This window comes from Hesperophylax consimilis, chromosome 2 (assembly GCF_061612785.1).
Source record: "Hesperophylax consimilis isolate HC1 chromosome 2, BYU_Hcon_1.0, whole genome shotgun sequence".
NCBI classification, from domain to species: Eukaryota; Metazoa; Arthropoda; class Insecta; order Trichoptera; family Limnephilidae; genus Hesperophylax; species Hesperophylax consimilis.
The window spans coordinates 21,044,036-21,063,583 of record NC_142837.1 but is presented as its reverse complement, the minus strand read 5'-3'; the positions used below and the strand labels follow the sequence as shown (position 1 = coordinate 21,063,583).

Here is a 19,548-nt window from a genome sequence, read left to right as displayed (position 1 = left end):
TAATAAGAGCGAAGTAACAAATTATAGGCCAATATGTATAATGTCTACTTTACCCAAACTTTTTGAAAGCCTAGTACTAGATAAGTTGATATCCCGAATCAATCGAACCATCTCTCCCCTTCAACATGGATTCATTAAAGGTAGATCTACTCTTACCAATTTGATATTGTACACGAATGATATTGTTAATGCCCTTAATGCATCACATCAAACTGATTCCATATATACTGACTTCAGTAAGGCATTTGATAAAGTAAACCACAAAATATTATTACGTAAACTAAAATTGTTGGGAATAAGAGGGAGCATGTTGGAATGGTTTAAGAGTTATCTATTAGGAAGGTACTTAGCAGTCAAGATAGATTCGTTTACTTCTTATACATTTGCTGCCTCGAGCGGAGTACCACAGGGATCTCACTTGGGCCCAATATTATTTTGTTTGTTTATCAATGATATTGTTAATATTTTTACTAATGTTAAAGTCCTGTTATTTGCCGACGATCTGAAGATATACAGAATAATCAAAGACGATGACGATCGCGCAATTTTGCAGTTGAACCTTAATAAACTATGTGCGTGGTGTTCTGTCAATGATTTGCAACTAAATTTAGGTAAATGCCAGATTATCAGTTTTTACAAAGGCAAAAATCCACTTAATTTTTCCTATTTTATGAATGGTGCTAATCTTCTTCGTGTATCACAGATTCGTGATCTTGGTGTTATATTCCACGAGAGTCTACAGTTTAACGAACACATCGATGAAATAACAAGCGATGCGATGAGAATACTAGGTTTTATTTTGAGAATGGGAGCAAATTTTAAAAGTATGTCAACATTAAAACATCTGTATTGCTCGTTAGTACGAAGCAAATTAGAATACAATTCCACCGTATGGTCACCGTACTACAAGGTCCATTCTCAATCATTAGAAAAGGTACAAAATAAATTCCTTCGGTACATTAATTTTAAAATGAAAATTCCAATCGAATTTATAAATTACAATAACTTGCTTGCTGAAACTAAACTTCTTAAATTATCTGATAGAAGAGTGTTAATTGATTTGCTATTTTTATTCAAAATTATTAAATCTTTAATTGACAGCCCTAATTTGTTGGAACTTATTTGCATTAATGTTCCTGCTAGGCAAACTCGCAGTAAAGATACTTTTAAATTTAACAAGAACCTCAACACTAATTATTCTATTTTTTCACCAATTCCTAGAATTCACAACCTTGCGAATAAATACTGTGAACTTATAGATATGTTTGGTTTTGACAATTTTGTGAGCTTTAAAAGGCAACTTATTTCGATTCTATCGGCTAATAATTAACTTTTATAGCTTTAATAATTTTATTACATCTTCTCCCATTCGAAACCTTTCAAGTAAATTATATCCATATTTGTTTGTTTTTTATTTGCTCTACTATACACTTATAATTGTATGCATATACCTACTAACTACTTTTTATACATAACACTATGTTCCATCTCTGATCTTATTATTTCTTATTCATGTCGATATTGCTAAATTCTATTAGTTTTTGCTTTTTACAGGTGCAACTCTTATTTTGTTTTATTTTTTTTTTTTTTTAAATCTCTGTTATAATGTTCTTTACCTCACGAGTAAGTTACACTCTAATTTATATTGGTTTATCGATTTGTTAAACTCACAATTAATACTGGGTTTAAACACACCCACTTACTTACTTTTTATGTTGAACTTTCTTTTACTTACTATTTCATGCTTGGGTATATTTTATATTGAATCCATCTTATTAGTGTTTTGCTAATTTGCACAAAATTTTATTATATGTGTTGCTTTCTTACAATTAACTCCATTTATCTTCTTATGTTCAATTATTGTAATCAATGTAAATGTATATTTTCATGTAAAAGCCCATTAGGGCGTAAATAAAATAATAAATAAATATAAACATAATATGCATGTATTATATATATAAACATAATATGCATGTATTATATATATAAACATAATATGCATGTATTATATATATAAAATATAATATGCATGTATTATATATATAAACATAATATGCATGTATTATATATATAAACATAATATGCATGTATTATATATATAAACATAATATGCATGTATTATATATATAAACATAATATGCATGTATTATATATATAAACATAATATGCATGTATTATATATATAAAATATAATATGCATGTATTATATATATAAACATAATATGCATGTATTATATATATAAAATATAATATGCATGTATTATATATATAAACATAATATGCATGTACTATATATATAAACATAATATGCATGTATTATATATATAAACATAATATGCATGTATTATATATATAAAATATAATATGCATATATTATATATATAAACATAATATGCATGTATTATATATATAAAATATAATATGCATGTATTATATATAAAAACATAATATGCATGTACTATATATATAAACATAATATGCATGTATTATATATATAAATATAATATGCATGTATTATATATATAAAATATAATATGCATATATTATATATATAAACATAATATGCATGTATTATATATATAAAATATAATATGCATGTATTATATATATAAACATAATATGCATGTATTAAATATAATAAATATAATATGCATGTATTATATATATAAACATAATATGCATGTATTTTATATATAAAATATAATATGCATGTATTATATATATAAACATAATATGCCTGTATTATATATATAAACATAATATGCATGTATTATATATATAAACATAATATGCATGTTTTATATATATAAACATAATATGCATGTATTATATATATAAACATAATATGCATGTTTTATATATATAAACATAATATGCATGTATTATTTATATAAAATATAAAATGCATGTATTATATATATAAACATAATATGCATGTATTATATATATAAACATAATATGCATGTATTATATATATAAAATATAATATGCATGTATTATATATATATAAACATAATATGCATGTATTATATATATAAACATAATATGCATGTATTATATATATAAACATAATATGCATGTATTATATATATAAAATATAATATGCATGTATTATATATATAAACATAATATGCATGTATTATATATATAAAATATAATATGCATGTATTATACAGGGTGTATCGGCACTAACCCGACAAACTTTAACCAGCTATTCCTTAGCACATTTGGAGTAAAAAATGTTATGTACACTTTGCTGTCCGGTAACATTTTTTTTCTTTTAAAAACAAAAAATAAATAAAATTTCCACACTCCGCTACTGCCCACAGTATAGGGGTAAAATAATTGGCAACGCCGCGCTACTGTCATCTCTTTCACACATATTCTGTCTCAAGTCCCGTGTGGTTCCCGCCACCCCGTCTCGTATCAGTGGTCAGTGCTGTTTTGGGAGTTCGCATGTCATCAAGTTTCTAGTTTCGTTTTTGTTTTGTTATCTAAGTTTTTACTGTTGAAATATGCCCCTCAATTATCCACCTGCCGAGCAAGCAGATATTGTTTTTGTTTATGGATTTTGCAATGGAAATTCACGAGCAGCCGTAAGGGAGTATCGCATGAGGTTTCCTGGAAGACGCGTCCCACACCATGCTACCTTTGTCCAGGTTTGTACCCTATCAATTGTTTATTGAAACTATTTACATTCATTGATAATGCCAAAAAGCGCTTTTGAAATTTAAACTGGGAACATTAAAAACATAACAAGGGGCCACCAACTTTAAAAATGTAAATTGTACTTTAGGTGATTTGTGTTCAGTGGTCACTAAACGGCGTTTTAAAAAGTTAATTAATTTTAATCTCTAATAAATGCATCATTCACTGCAATTGAATTCACTCCCTTTCTCACCATGGGATTATTTAAATTACTTGAATTCAATTTCACCCCTGTGAATCCAAGATATCAACCGTACCTAGTTAAGAAAATTATAATTTAAAACACTTTGTTATACATTTTACTATAAAAAAATGAAATAAATGAAGAGAAAACGTAAGTTTTCTGATATGTGCCTAAAATAAGTGTTCTTTAAAAATAAAATGAGTGAAAAAGCCCGCGATTGTTTATTTGACATTATTACTGAGCTGAATAATAAAAGCAGTTGTTATTTGTTGTTTTGTTTCAGATGTATCAACAATTGCGTGACTGTGGCATCGGACGGATTGAAGGCGCCGGCGGAGGACACAACATCGTTCCTGTGGCAGTTGAGGAGAGAATCCTGAACTTAATTACCGAAGACCCCACGCTGTCCGTGCGTCGGGTCGCTCTGATGATAGGACACAGGGAACACATGGCGGTATGGAGAGTTCTGAAGAAGCACGGGCTCAAACCTTTTCACTATAGGCGCTGCCAAGGCCTCATGGAGAATGACCACTTTTCCAGAGTCGTGTACTGCAGAAGAATGCTGCATAATGTCATAAGAGATGCAGACTTCATGAAAAACATATTGTTTACCGACGAAGCACAGTTCACTAAAACAGGAGTGCTAAATGTGCACAACTTGCACCATTGGGCTGAACAAAACCCCAAGCTTGTTCGGGAGTCGTCGAGCCAGGACAGATTTTCCATCAACATGTGGGCAGGAATCCTGGGAAATCAAATACTCGGTCCAATCGAGTTGCCTCCCAGACTAAATGGACCGATGTATTTGGAGTTCTTACAAGTGCAACTGGGCGAGATTCTGGAAGATGTGAACCTCGAATTACTACGGAGAATGTGGTTCCAGCACGATGGAGCCCCACCACACTATTCGATTGCCGTGCGGAACTACTTGGATGTCGAGTTTCCTGGTCGTTGGATAGGCCGTGGAAGTCCGGCCATTGCTTGGCCACCAAGATCACCCGACCTGACCCCCCTGGATTACTACCTGTGGGGGGCTCTCAAGGAAAAAGTGTATGCTAAGCCAATAGCCTCAAGAGAGCAACTGCTCGAACGAGTGATGGAAGCCGCTGCAGAAATTAAAGCAAATCCTGCAAACTTAAATAATCAAAATATAACAAGACTACACGCTTGCATCGAAAATAATGGTAGTCACTTCGAACAAATGCTCCAATAAAAAAATTAACATAAACTACATGTCCGCATTTTCATTTATTATTTATTGGTAAAATTCTCACAATGTCATTCATTTACACATCAATATTACCTACATATCAATATTTAATAAAATCTGTAGAAGAGTATGCCCGTCGGCATTCAACAAGTTTTTCGACAAGTGTGTCGAAAAGCGTCTTCTCTCTTTCCTACACACTAAATATTAATGGTTAAAAATGAGACGACTGATGCTTGTAAGCGCGCCAATACGTAAAAACAACGAAACTCGAATAAGAATTGCCAGGTGGGTTTTTTAATCGCTTTAATCTGACTTTAAACAATAATTAAACACGTAAAAATTATTTAATATAATATTACAGTACAGTACTTTGAACCTTCGCAATAAATTTATTTGATTTTAAGTTTAGTTTGTAGAACTCCATTTCAATTTAGAGATTTTTTTTATTTTAACAGTCTTATTAAAAAATTTATAAAAACAGTGTGTTTATAAACAAGTTCTGCTAGTTGTAATTATTATTACGCGTGACAGCTGTTTCACCTTCTGACGGCATTATCAAACTTTGGTAAAGCCACTTACAGACGACGTAAGTGATAACTTTCTTTTTTTATTATTCTGGCTTTATTGATTTCCGAGTAAATTGTCGTAAATTATTATTTGCTAATCCCAATATTATTTGCTAATGCTAATAATTAAGTGAAATTTTAAACAATGCAATAATAGGATTATTGCATTGTTAATTTCACTTAATGTCGTTGGTATTTCCAACTGATGACTCAGGGGTTTATTTCCCTGAATAATTAAGTATTTTGGGGTCTAATTATTATGCATTTCATTACATCCGATAATTTAAACAATTTTTATGTTGAATTGGGGTAAGTTTTATGGCTAAGGGAAGGAGTGGAAGGTGAGGAAGTACCTGGATATTCAGATCTGGTCACCAAATACGGCTAGTCATTTCAAGCAACGTTTAAATTCTAAACCTGGATATTCAGATCTGGTCACCAAATACGGCTAGTCATTTCAAGCAACGTTTAAATTCTGAACCTGGATATTCAGATCTGGTCACCAAATACGGCTAGTCATTTCAAGTAACGTTTAAATTCTAAACCTGGATATTCAGATCTGGTCACCAAATACGGCTAGTCATTTCAAGCAACGTTTAAATTCTGAACCTGGATATTCAGATCTGGTCACCAAATACGGCTAGTCATTTCAAGCAACGTTTAAATTCTAAACCTGGATATTCAGATCTGGTCACCAAATACGGCTAGTCATTTCAAGCAACGTTTAAATTCTGAACCTGGATATTCAGATCTGGTCACCAAATACGGCTAGTCATTTCAAGCAACGTTTAAATTCTAAACCTGGATATTCAGATCTGGTCACCAAATACGGCTAGTCATTTCAAGCAACGTTTAAATTCTGAACCTGGATATTCAGATCTGGTCACCAAATACGGCTAGTCATTTCAAGCAACGTTTAAATTCTGAATTAATTAATCAATTACGAAAAAGCGTGGGGTTAAGAATATTTTTTTTAAATTATAGTTGTAATTTATTGTCGATTTTTTAAAAAAATTGCGATATTTTAAATAAAATTTAATAATTATTGTTTAAATAAATTAGCAATCTGGCAGCATTCATTTGCAGGTGGTCAATCCAATGCAGTCATGACGTTTGTGTGAGTGCTTTCCTTTGTCTCAGTGTGTTGCGCAGCAGTTTTATATGAACCGTTTTTTGATTCATCGGGATTGTTTTTAAAACTATACATTCTTTGTACCTTCAAATTAGTGGAAATAAACTTAAGTGTGTCAAGCTGCTCGTTATATTCCGGTAATTCTGGAAGGCTTTTAACATAAGCAATAATATTCATAAATCACATTCCGCGAAGTTGTAAATAACTAAATTTATTAAAAAATATACGTTGTAGGATAGCCTAGCAAGTAACATTTTGACAGAGCACTTACGGTGATTTAAAAAACAACGGCGCTGTTCAAATAATCCAATTATTATTATTGATAAGTACCTAAGTGAGGAAAATTGTTTTTAAAAGTGCTCAGAATTATTGGACTTCGATTATAAATTCAGGAAATCTACTAATTAGTTTCTTAGTTTCAAAATTAGACTATTTAATACGTGAAACGCGTAAGAGGTGAAACCAAAGCATTCCAGAGGTGAAACAATTTAGATACAAAAATAAAACTGATGTGTACAATACAAGAAGACAATCAGTGATTCGCATACGAAAAATGTGAATAATCATTATTGTTAAATAAAATATTTCTTTTCTGGTACTGGATTATGTAATACGGGCTTCGTTCGCAGCAACACGCGAGAGTTGCGATGTTGCTTTCAAATTTTGACAAAGGATAAAACAGTGGTGACATGTGGTGAAAATATGTTTAATTAATTTTTTATTAAAAAAAAACGTTACCGGACAGCAAAGTGCACATAACATTTTTTACTCCAAATGTGCTAAGGAATAGCTGGTTAAAGTTTGTCGGGTTAGTGCCGATACACCCTGTATATATAAACATAATATGCATGTATTATATATATAAAATATAATATGCATGTATTATATATATAAACATAATATGCATGTATTATATATATAAAATATAATATGCATGTATTATATATTTAAACATAATATGCATGTATTATATATATAAAATATAATATGCATATATTATATATATAAACATAATATGCATGTATTATATATATAAAATATAATATGCATGTATTATATATATAAACATAATATGCATGTATTAAATATAATAAATATAATATGCATGTATTATATATATTAACATAATATGCATGTAATATATATATATAATATAATATGCATGTATTATATATATATAAACATAATATGCATGTATTATATATATAAAATATAATATGCATGTATTATATATATTAACATAATATGCATGTATTATATATATAAAATATAATATGCATGTATTATATATATAAACATAATATGCATGTATTATATTATATAAAATATAATATGCATGTATTATATATATAAAATATAATATGCATGTATTATATATATAAACATAATATGCATGTGTTATATATATAAAATATAATATGCATGTATTATATATATAAACATAATATGCATGTATTATATATATAAAATATAATATGCATGTATTATATATATAAACATAATATGCATGTATTATATATATAAAATATAATATGCATGTATTATATATATAAACATAATATGCATGTATTATATATATAAAATATAATATGCATGTATTATATATTTAAACATAATATGCATGTATTATATATATAAAATATAATATGCATATATTATATATATAAACATAATATGCATGTATTATATATATAAAATATAATATGCATGTATTATATATATAAACATAATATGCATGTATTAAATATAATAAATATAATATGCATGTATTATATATATAAACATAATATGCATGTAATATATATATAAAATATAATATGCATGTATTATATATATATAAACATAATATGCATGTATTATATATATAAAATATAATATGCATGTATTATATATATGAACATAATATGCATGTATTATATATATAAAAAATAATATGCATGTATTATATATATAAACATAATATGCATGTATTATATTATATAAAATATAATATGCATGTATTATATATATAAACATAATATGCATGTTTTATATATATAAACATAATATGCATGTATTATTTATATAAAATATAAAATGCATGTATTATATATATAAACATAATATGCATGTATTATATATATAAACATAATATGCATGTATTATATATATAAAATATAATATGCATGTATTATATATATATAAACATAATATGCATGTATTATATATATAAACATAATATGCATGTATTATATATATAAACATAATATGCATGTATTATATATATAAAATATAATATGCATATATTATATATATAAACATAATATGCATGTATTATATATATAAAATATAATATGCATGTATTATATATAAAAACATAATATGCATGTACTATATATATAAACATAATATGCATGTATTATATATATAAACATAATATGCATGTATTATATATATATAAACATTATATGCATGTATTATATATATAAAATAAAATATGCATGTATTATATATATAAACATAATATGCATGTATTATATATATAAAATATAATATGCATGTATTATATATATAAACATAATATGCATGTATTATATATATAAAATATAATATGCATGTATTATATATATAAACATAATATGCATGTATTATATATATAAAATATAATATGCATGTATTATATATATAAACATAATATGCATGTATTATATATATAAAATATAATATGCATATATTATATATATAAACATAATATGCATGTATTATATATATAAAATATAATATGCATGTATTATATATATAAACATAATATGCATGTATTAAATATAATAAATATAATATGCATGTATTATATATATAAACATAATATGCATGTAATATATATATAAAATATAATATGCATGTATTATATATATATAAACATAATATGCATGTATTATATATATAAAATATAATATGCATGTATTATATATATTAACATAATATGCATGTATTATATATATAAAATATAATATGCATGTATTATATATATAAACATAATATGCATGTATTATATTATATAAAATATAATATGCATGTATTATATATATAAAATATAATATGCATGTATTATATATATAAACATAATATGCATGTATTATATATATAAAATATAATATGCATGTATTATATATATAAACATAATATGCATGTATTATATATATAAAATATAATATGCATGTATTATATATTTAAACATAATATGCATGTATTATATATATAAAATATAATATGCATATATTATATATATAAACATAATATGCATGTATTATATATATAAAATATAATATGCATGTATTATATATATAAACATAATATGCATGTATTAAATATAATAAATATAATATGCATGTATTATATATATAAACATAATATGCATGTAATATATATATAAAATATAATATGCATGTATTATATATATATAAACATAATATGCATGTATTATATATATAAAATATAATATGCATGTATTATATATATGAACATAATATGCATGTATTATATATATAAAAAAATAATATGCATGTATTATATATATAAACATAATATGCATGTATTATATTATATAAAATATAATATGCATGTATTATATATATAAAATATAATATGCATGTATTATATATATAAACATAATATGCATGTATTATATATATAAAATATAATATGCATGTATTATATATATAAACATAATATGCATGTATTATATATATAAAATATAATATGCATGTATTATATATATAAACATAATATGCATGTATTATATATATAAATATAATATGCATATATTATATTTATAAACATAATATGCATGTATTATATAATATAAACCTTTCTCAAGTAATTTTCTATATGTAAGTGAAAACGCGATAAAAATCAATTGCATAATTTAGAAAAACTAGGCCCACAAACAGACAGACGTGGATAGGGACTGTTTAATACTATTTAGAGATGATAATCTTGAAATTTAAGAGCCCTTTAACCGATTTCGTTAAAATTGCTGTCAAAATGCACAGTTTCGGTAAGCAATCGACATAAACCTAATGCAGTAAGATACTGCGCAGAAAAGTGAAATAACTGCGCAGGGTCTCGCAGCACTGCAGGTTTATGTCGATTGCTTACCAACCTGTGAGATCACGGGCTTTGTGGGAATTAGTTTTCATTCGTAAAGTGAATTGAAAGAAATTTCACATATATTATATTTCGTAGGCATTCGCAAATGTTTTTATTTCCATACAAAAAATTAATAGGTACCTATGTGTCAAGTAAATTTTTGCACACATTCCAATAATTGCTGTTGTACATACAAAGGGGCAAAACTCTTTTATCCTATAGGTACTTGATTAAATTGGATAAAGCACATCAAAAAGCCTCCAGCATGACCTAGCGGCAAAATCCTCGGTTTTTATCTGCTAGAAAGTATATTACTATGCAAATTAAATGGCATTTGGCAATTTTGGTAGATTTCTCGACTCCGGTTCCTAGGGTAGGAAAGTTCAATACTCAGTTAATTCAATTTTTACTTTTTTAATATTTTAAAATAGAAATGTTACGGAATTTTTTTTTTCACGGGGTCGATTTTATTATAAATCAATAAATATCAATAGCTTGCCTGTCTTTCAACAGTCTTTATGGTTTTCTGTTCTCATTAAATAATTAGTTGAAAAACAAAATGGCGCCTTCAAGGCACTTTATTGATGTAAATGTTTCAGCTGATTCAAACATTCAGTTTTCTCCTTTACAAAAAGGAAAGACAAACATATATTTCGTACGTAGACAAAAACGTTGCAATTTTCGTATAAAGTTTTCCGCTGCCGGAGGGCCGGGAGAGTTCCTGACCCCCTGCGATCAGTAGCAATCCACAAACCCAAGGAAATATAACATCCTAGGTGAGTCGTTTGCTGGTTACAGTGATATTCTATTAAGTTTAAAATTTGATGTGTAATATAATATATTTGAAAAGTATGGAACATCGACTATCACACATTGATGACTTGGAACGAGGGTTTTTTCAAGGGCTTTAGGTTTATTTTAATGCTTTTTTTTCTAATGATAGATGACATCCTGGACTGAAAATAATTGATTTTACTTGGAGAAAAAAACATTTTTTTATGATGTCAGAGCCAACCTTTAAAATGTTTTTTTTTCTTTATCATTCATTTTACAGTTATGTTAAAATTATTTTGGCAACTTCATAATAATCAGTTTACTTTTACGAATCCAATTCGTCGCAATGTATTATACACTCCCACTACAAACTAAAGGTAAAAACAGATTTTTTTACAAATTTACCTAGTTTAATTGAACCCTTAAATCCAGACGGTTGCACATTGTAAAATAAGGCTTTACACGTTCTTAGACTTAAAAATGAAATTACAAACATATATATATATATATATATAAATAAGAGAATCAACTTTCGACACGATCTAGAATTCATCAGAATTCTTGACGGTTGCACAGATTACGCCAAATTACGTTTATGTGATCTCACCATATGATTGCACAGATTACGACACCTTATTGATTGAAAAAAAAAAGAGATTTTTTCAGATCATTGAGTGAGGTTGTCATAGTACGCAAACCCGTAGAGCCGTTGAAATCAGAAAATAACATTCGTTTCTTAAGTTAAAATTTTAACCAATCCGGTCAATCTAGTGTGGTTCATGTCAGTGTCAACCCCTAGTTTCTTCCGCCTTTTGCATTTTATTCACAAGTGGTCCTTTGTGGCCGAAAGTTGAGATGGAAATTTACATCTCTCGGTTGCGCGGGGAAGTGTTATGAGCCGAGGCGTTTTAATGGCGGTCCTGCAGCAGCAAACAGAATTATCCCCTGGCTATTGCGGGTGCATTATATACCCACATAATAATATTGTATTCGAGTTTGAAGACCCGCTGTAACGGAATGAGATTAGCAGACTTTGAAATAAATTAGTTCAATTATTCACGAGCTAAGTAAATGTACTGAAAATTAAACAATTTTTCTATTCGTGTAAGGAAGCTTGTGTACTTAAAAAAATGAGTTCACAAACAGCCTTTTATGGAGTAGTAAGTATTGGAGATTAACAAAATGGTGGTGCATTTCTTTTTATTCGAAAAGGCGTTGTTTGCACGGTCAGTTTTAATATTTATTTTTATAAATATGATTGCCTGTGGCGGGCGGAATGGAATTTATTTGTAAACAAATCTACAGATTGATGAAATTTGGCTTAATTGACCTTAAAAACAAACAAGGGAGTAATCTGTTTATATATTTTTTTTAAAAACTCTACGTGAAGCCCGTGTAATGCCTGGAACTTCATTTAGTTAATATGTTATACATATGTAAAGATAAATCATGTCAGTAATGCACTGCCTTTTTTAGTATGAGCATTCTTCGATACTTTTCATAACCATCAATTTACTCGGAAATCAATAAGGGCATTGGTAATAAAACTTTTTTTTTTTTTATAGTGAATACCTCACAAGAGTCCCAACTGCTCCCGTCTGGAGCCAGTGAGACTATGGCATCCCCAATTGGGGGATGTTGTGAGGCTGAAGGTAAGTGGGGAAGGGAAAGAGGAAGGTGGGGAAGTATCTTGCTATTCAGATCTAGTCACTAAACACGGCTAAAGCCATTTGGAGCAACGTTTCAATTCTGAATGGTGGTCTTACACCAGGGCGATACTGGTAGTATCTTACACTCTGGAACGTGCCGCAAATATACTATATATTATTTTTAATTAATTAATTGTGAAATAACACAAATTAATCAAATAAAATTTATTTGCGCACGCCGGGTTCGAACCCGCGACCTTCGGAATGGCAGTCCAATGCGTTACCACTGGACTATGCCGGCCGTCTAAAAACTAAAGCATTTTGATTTTTATTAAAAGTATACCTGCCTATATGTTATATAAATAGATTGTCTGTAAGTGGAATCAACACAGATTGATAATGCCTTCGGAAGGCGGATCAGCTGTTATGCGTAATAATAATCACACTGCAGAATTTGTTTCTTAAATATGTAAATTTTTATTACAAGTAAAAAAAACTTTAAATTCGTCGACATTTTTTTGTATTAATTAATTAATGTAACTTTGGCGCAGAATGACCATACCAAAAAAAAATTACCTCGGTTGTTCCGATATTGAAACTTGCCTTCAATATTTTAAATTATTTTTTATGTCTTTTTAACCCTTCTGGTCTCTGGCATATTGAGCGTTATATTTCCTAAATATGCTGTTAGAAAGTCGGAAAAGTGTATTTCCGCTTCTCAATAAAATCCAAATAAATAGAATATTCTGAACGAAACCGAAAACTAAAAACTGTTTTAGAAAGGTGATCAAATACGTTTACATTTTTTTAATAAATATAAAGTTTTCTAAATATGTGTTTTACAAATATAAAAATGTTCTTAAATAAATAACAAAAAAAATCACAAAATTTCAAATTTTTTTCTCAAATTGCGGCGGGAACTTTTGGTTTCATAGAGCTGTACATTTTAATTATTCTGTTGTTAATTTTTGAATATGATGCTTGACGGTTTTTCTTTCTAATACCGTTTAGTTTATATTTGTAACAATGACGGAGACAAGGAGCGATTAGATTAGATTAGACAATGTGAGCGGTTTAGAAATGCGAACAAATTGACTCTACGGTTGTTTGTTCCCAATACCGAACACATTAGCCTCAGGAGTCAACTAACAAAAGTGTTCATGTGACTCAAACCTCAACATCTTCTTCATCATCGACAACTGTTTCCTTCTTTCTAATGTCCAATGACGCGTTATTGACCTTTCCCACATCATCCTTTTAGATCTCACAACATTTCCGAAATCTAAAAATATGTTTCAATATTATCATTTTTCCGCGATATTATATAAAAAAAGCTTTTTTATAGATGAATCAAACCATTTCGCGTACAGAATAAATCTATTTTCTGGAAAATCTTTCTTCCTACACTCAAGTTTGTGTGTACATCTGTTATTCCGTCTCAATAGCCACTCATACTACCAATGTTTAAATACGAGTATTATATGAAATTACTCCTTAATATATTCAATAATAAATTAATATATAAAAAAGTTATTATTTAAAAAAAAAACTTACCTTGTAAGTACCAAGGTCGCTGACAGTGCAGCTCAATACCGCCAACCTTCCCAAAGCGGCCGTGACATTTATAATAGGGCCTGTAAAGTCGGGGTTGCGATCCTCGGCGGGGCCAGAACTCGGCCCCAGGACCGAGGACGGTATTGACGTGGAGCCCTGGAGTTCAATTACTGAAAAACAAAATTAAATTATTCTTATGGTATTAAAGGTATTTATTGGTATTTATTTTGGTAGATGTGAAAATTAATAAAAAATATAATTTCATATTAAAAATAGTTTCACACGTTTCGTCTACTTTAGAGTCGCATCAGTATTTGTTGAGAACAATATTGTGACAATAATTTTTTCACTCTAGCATTATTAGCCGGAGTTCAAACAAGAATCTATACAAAAAATGCTTAAGAATAATGTATCCACATATATGTCTACAGTGACGAGTTACTCTCGCACATACAAAAATTTCCTTAGCAAGTAATACATACTCACTTTGATGCCATACATATATATATATATATATATAATTTTAATAACTTCTTAAATATATTTTTTTAATTCTGTACTCCTTACTGTGTTTTATATTCTATACATTATTATTATTTTTAAATGCCTCTATATTTCAATCTTTTGATATATTCTTTCAAATTATTTTAATGTACTTCACATAAACACTAACTCGCACATATAAAATATCATCGTTTATTTTTTTCTTAATAGTACTTACATTGATTGCGTAAATTGAATTTATATACTTTTTCTAAATTATATACTTCTTATATTCTCTTACACTCTAAATTCCTCATTTTTTAAAATTGTATGCTTTTTATATTTCTTTTAATTTCTTCTTTATTTCATATTTCATACTTGATATATTATTTGAATGTTCTTTATATATAATCAACCACCACAACACGGGCATGTGCCTAGCTAAACATTCTTAATGACTGTAATAAACAATGCACTGAATAAGGAAAAAGTATTCATTTTAAAAAAACACACAGTTAAAAGAACGGTATAAAGCAATATTACGACGTTAATTAAAATAACGCCAGGAGAAAATAATGCCTTTAGTCAGACATGACGTGTTTGAACATAGAAATACTTTAGAATGTGACAGAGCGGCGGAGGGAGAGTCGGTCAGATCATCAATAATAATTACACCTTTAATTTCGTAATTATCAGCATAAATTATAGCTGCGTCAAGCCATGTGCCTTTAGTCAGACATGACGTGTTTAAACATGGAAATACTTCAGAATGTGACAGAGCGGCGGAGGGAGAGTCGGTCAGATCATCAATAATAATTACACCTTTAATTTCGTAATTATTAGCATAAATTAAAGCTGCGCCATGTGCCCCAACAAGCTATGGGGTCACTGAAGATTTAGAAATTAGTCATTAAAAATTAATGCATGTTTGAGATTTTGGAAATACTTTTTTCATACAGTTAAAAAAGTTATTTACCATGTTAACTGAAAAACGCAAAGGTTACATTAATCATAAAAATGCGTATCTACACAAAAAAAACGCACGTTGCATTTTTCCGGTATCTAAAATGAAGTTATATCTCAAAACATGGTGTGACTAGCTTTATTGCGATTGTGCAACATAGTTTACCAACCTATCACCAAGGTTTTTGACGAATTCATCAATCTGTCGTAGGTACATAATTTGTTCAGTGTGCACTTTCGAAGAACATCGAGACATTTTTCAAATGTCTTTGTTTGGCCTTTAAATTTACGTTCCTTTACCTTTACCTCTTAGTAGGTGTCTAAAATTAAATATTTGAGACACATATTAATGATCACGAAGGTTTTACTGTATGAAACATTATATTAATACCTTAATTTTTCCAACATTATGCTTAAATTAAAATTAACTTTTCTAACTACATGTACCTCCCCTTTTCATTATTAATTTGCCAAGACAATGTTGGAATTTTTAATTAAAAGTCTGTTAAAACCTTTTTTCATCCGAAATATAATTAAAGTTAATTTCTATGAATTTAGAGCATTTTTGATGTTGATGAAGTTTACAGAACTTTTCCATAATTAAATATTGTTGAACTACCTGCTTCTGCCCGAATTCGAACAGTTTTTTTCTTCTTAATAAACCTTAAATAAATGAAATATTAAATATTTGGGAAGAAAAAGATTTTTTCGCTACAGTTAACCATGCAATTCGTCTGTTGCTTCGAAAAAACAGTGTTTATTCTCTTTAGTTGTGATTCAATATTCATCGAAAATCTTTTTTTAATATTCGAGAAAAAGAAGCCATTTACGCCTTATTGTTTGTTTTATATTTTAAATTTCTTTTCACGAAATAAGCGGAATGGCAATAGAAGTTGGTACCTATTGAAAAATTGTATTTCGACTGAGATTTTTTTCTCGAATGACCAAAGAATACACCAAAAGGTTCCACTTAAGAATAAGAAATTAGTATTTTTAGAATAAAAAAAAGTGAACGTCAGAAATTATTTTTGCTATTATAAAGTGCTTTAAAAATACTGGCAAATTAATTAATTGAATTACAAAAAAAGCAATTTAAATTCGTCAGTTCGATTTTTCTAGAAATAGTATTTTTCACATTATCTCCACACAGGAGGCTCCGAGGAAAATAATTTCTCGCAAGACATATAACTTTGGATGAACGTGGGTCTTGAAGAGACAGCCGAGCGATTGAACTAAAAAACGAGTCGTAAAAAGGACCCGATCCCATATGACAAATGTTAACCGTGTATAAGTGTTGGGCGCGTGTCTGGCGTGTTTCCCGGCTGTGCATCGATGCCGAAAGGATTAATGACGCTAGTACCTCGGAGAATCTTCCATTGTGATACCGCTAGGACAAGGACAGCATTCTTATCTGACACTGGTGCTCTAAGATTGCAATCCGTTTGTGATGGGGGAATCTCTCGAACGGAACTCCCGTTTCTGCAGTCATGGGTTGTCATGCAAAGTATTTTGGTGCTCCAGACCAGATGTGGCTCTCAAATTCAACAGTGGGGTGTACTTGCAATTTGTACAGGGTCAGCAGTTGTCTACTATTAGGAAATCTGAGGGCCCTGTACAGCACCTAGTTTCTGAGAGGCCACCTGAACTCTGGCTTCTATGGAGCCCCCATGCCTGAGTTGGTCACTTAGAGTTACACCAAGCATATCAATGAATGGCATCTTGGAAAGATTGCTTCCGTTGAAGGAGACTAGATTGTCATTTTGATCCCTTTAAGATTTTATCACAAATGATTGTCTTTGAAACATCAAATGTTTGACTAGGGTATTCTTACGCCAATAGGAAATCTCGAGGTAATCGTACATTCTCTGTTCAAAATCCTCCGAGCTGTTGGAGTTTGTGCAATGTGCATCCTTTAGGGGTTGTAACAAAAAGCTATAATGGATTGTACTGTCATCCACGTTTTAATTTATTGATCCACATGACGAGGTTCAATGACGTGCAACAAAAACAAAAAAGTCGGGGACAGAACCGATCTCTGAGATTCCTGAAAAAGTTAGAAATTTGAATAAATTATCTTTCTCACTACTTAATGCTTGTTTTGACAAGTTTTATCATAATATGATATACTACTATCACAAAATTATTGTTTCCGCCTGAGGAAGCTTACATGTCATCATCTAATCTTCCGCACTTGCAAAATCCGGCGGCGGCGTTCGTTAGTTGGCTGATGAACCGACAGAGCGCCGCACTGATAAGAGCGCAAACACCTAATCCAATAAATGCAGAATAGAACCGGGTTACAAGCACTATTATTTATTGGGATTAGGACCGCAAATACTGGCTAATTCACGCGCCCCCATAAATACACGTATTACACGGCTTCATTGGAAGTTTGTAGCAATAGAGTGAATTGTGCTACGCAACAGTGGAGGATTTAGGATTCGATTTAATATGGCATGCTTTCAAATGAAACAGGATTATATATAATTGTTCTATTTGTTTACTAGTGATATTGTTCTGATAAATGCATATTCGTATTACATGTCCAAGAGAACACTGAGTTTTCTGGTTCTCCCTCCCATAAAACAGAACACTTTAATAAACATTTAAATTATTCGACAAGCTATTGGAGGAGTTTGCTGATCTTCGAAATAATTCTTTAAGCCTTTAAGCTAAGCGCTAGGATCTTATAACCATAAATGTCAGTTAGGTTATAAATTTAAGTAGATATTTTTAGAGATGAAAACGTTTTTTGAACTTGAAAACTTCATTGCTTTTTTTTAAATGAGCTCATTAAGAAATTTTAAGCAGAGACGCATTGCAATAAATACAAATAAAAATACATTAAAGTACCCACGGAGCGAAAAACACCACACAGGCACAGCCCGTGCATGGATATTTTAGTAGATTATAACTTTTAAATGGTTTAAGTACAAAACATTATATTAAAGCATAGTATTTTTAATTTATTTTGTGTGTTGTATGTAGTATTACTTTTATGTTTGTGATTTCTCTATGTTTGCTTTACTCAAATATTAATTGTTAACCTCGATACAGGCTTAGTCCTAGTGAGGTTGATTTTTATGAGAAAAAACGTGATTATGTATAGTAAGATGCAATAAATAAATAAATAACAGTTCATTTTCATTGAAGATAAAAGATATAAATGAAGTTATCAAAAATAATACGATTTGTCA

General features: G+C 29.0%; 1 protein-coding gene across 2 annotated transcripts in view; it reads right to left on the bottom strand.

The window, feature by feature from the left end:
* Positions 1–19,548, bottom strand: part of LOC149425787 (lachesin-like) — a 1,060,028-nt gene that overhangs the window by 428,131 nt on the left and 612,349 nt on the right. For both annotated transcript variants that reach the window (XM_089644888.1, XM_089644879.1), the window contains one exon: positions 14,906–15,075. In XM_089644888.1, the coding sequence (XP_089501014.1) occupies positions 14,906–15,075 (170 nt within the window). The remainder of the gene's footprint in view (positions 1–14,905; positions 15,076–19,548) is intronic.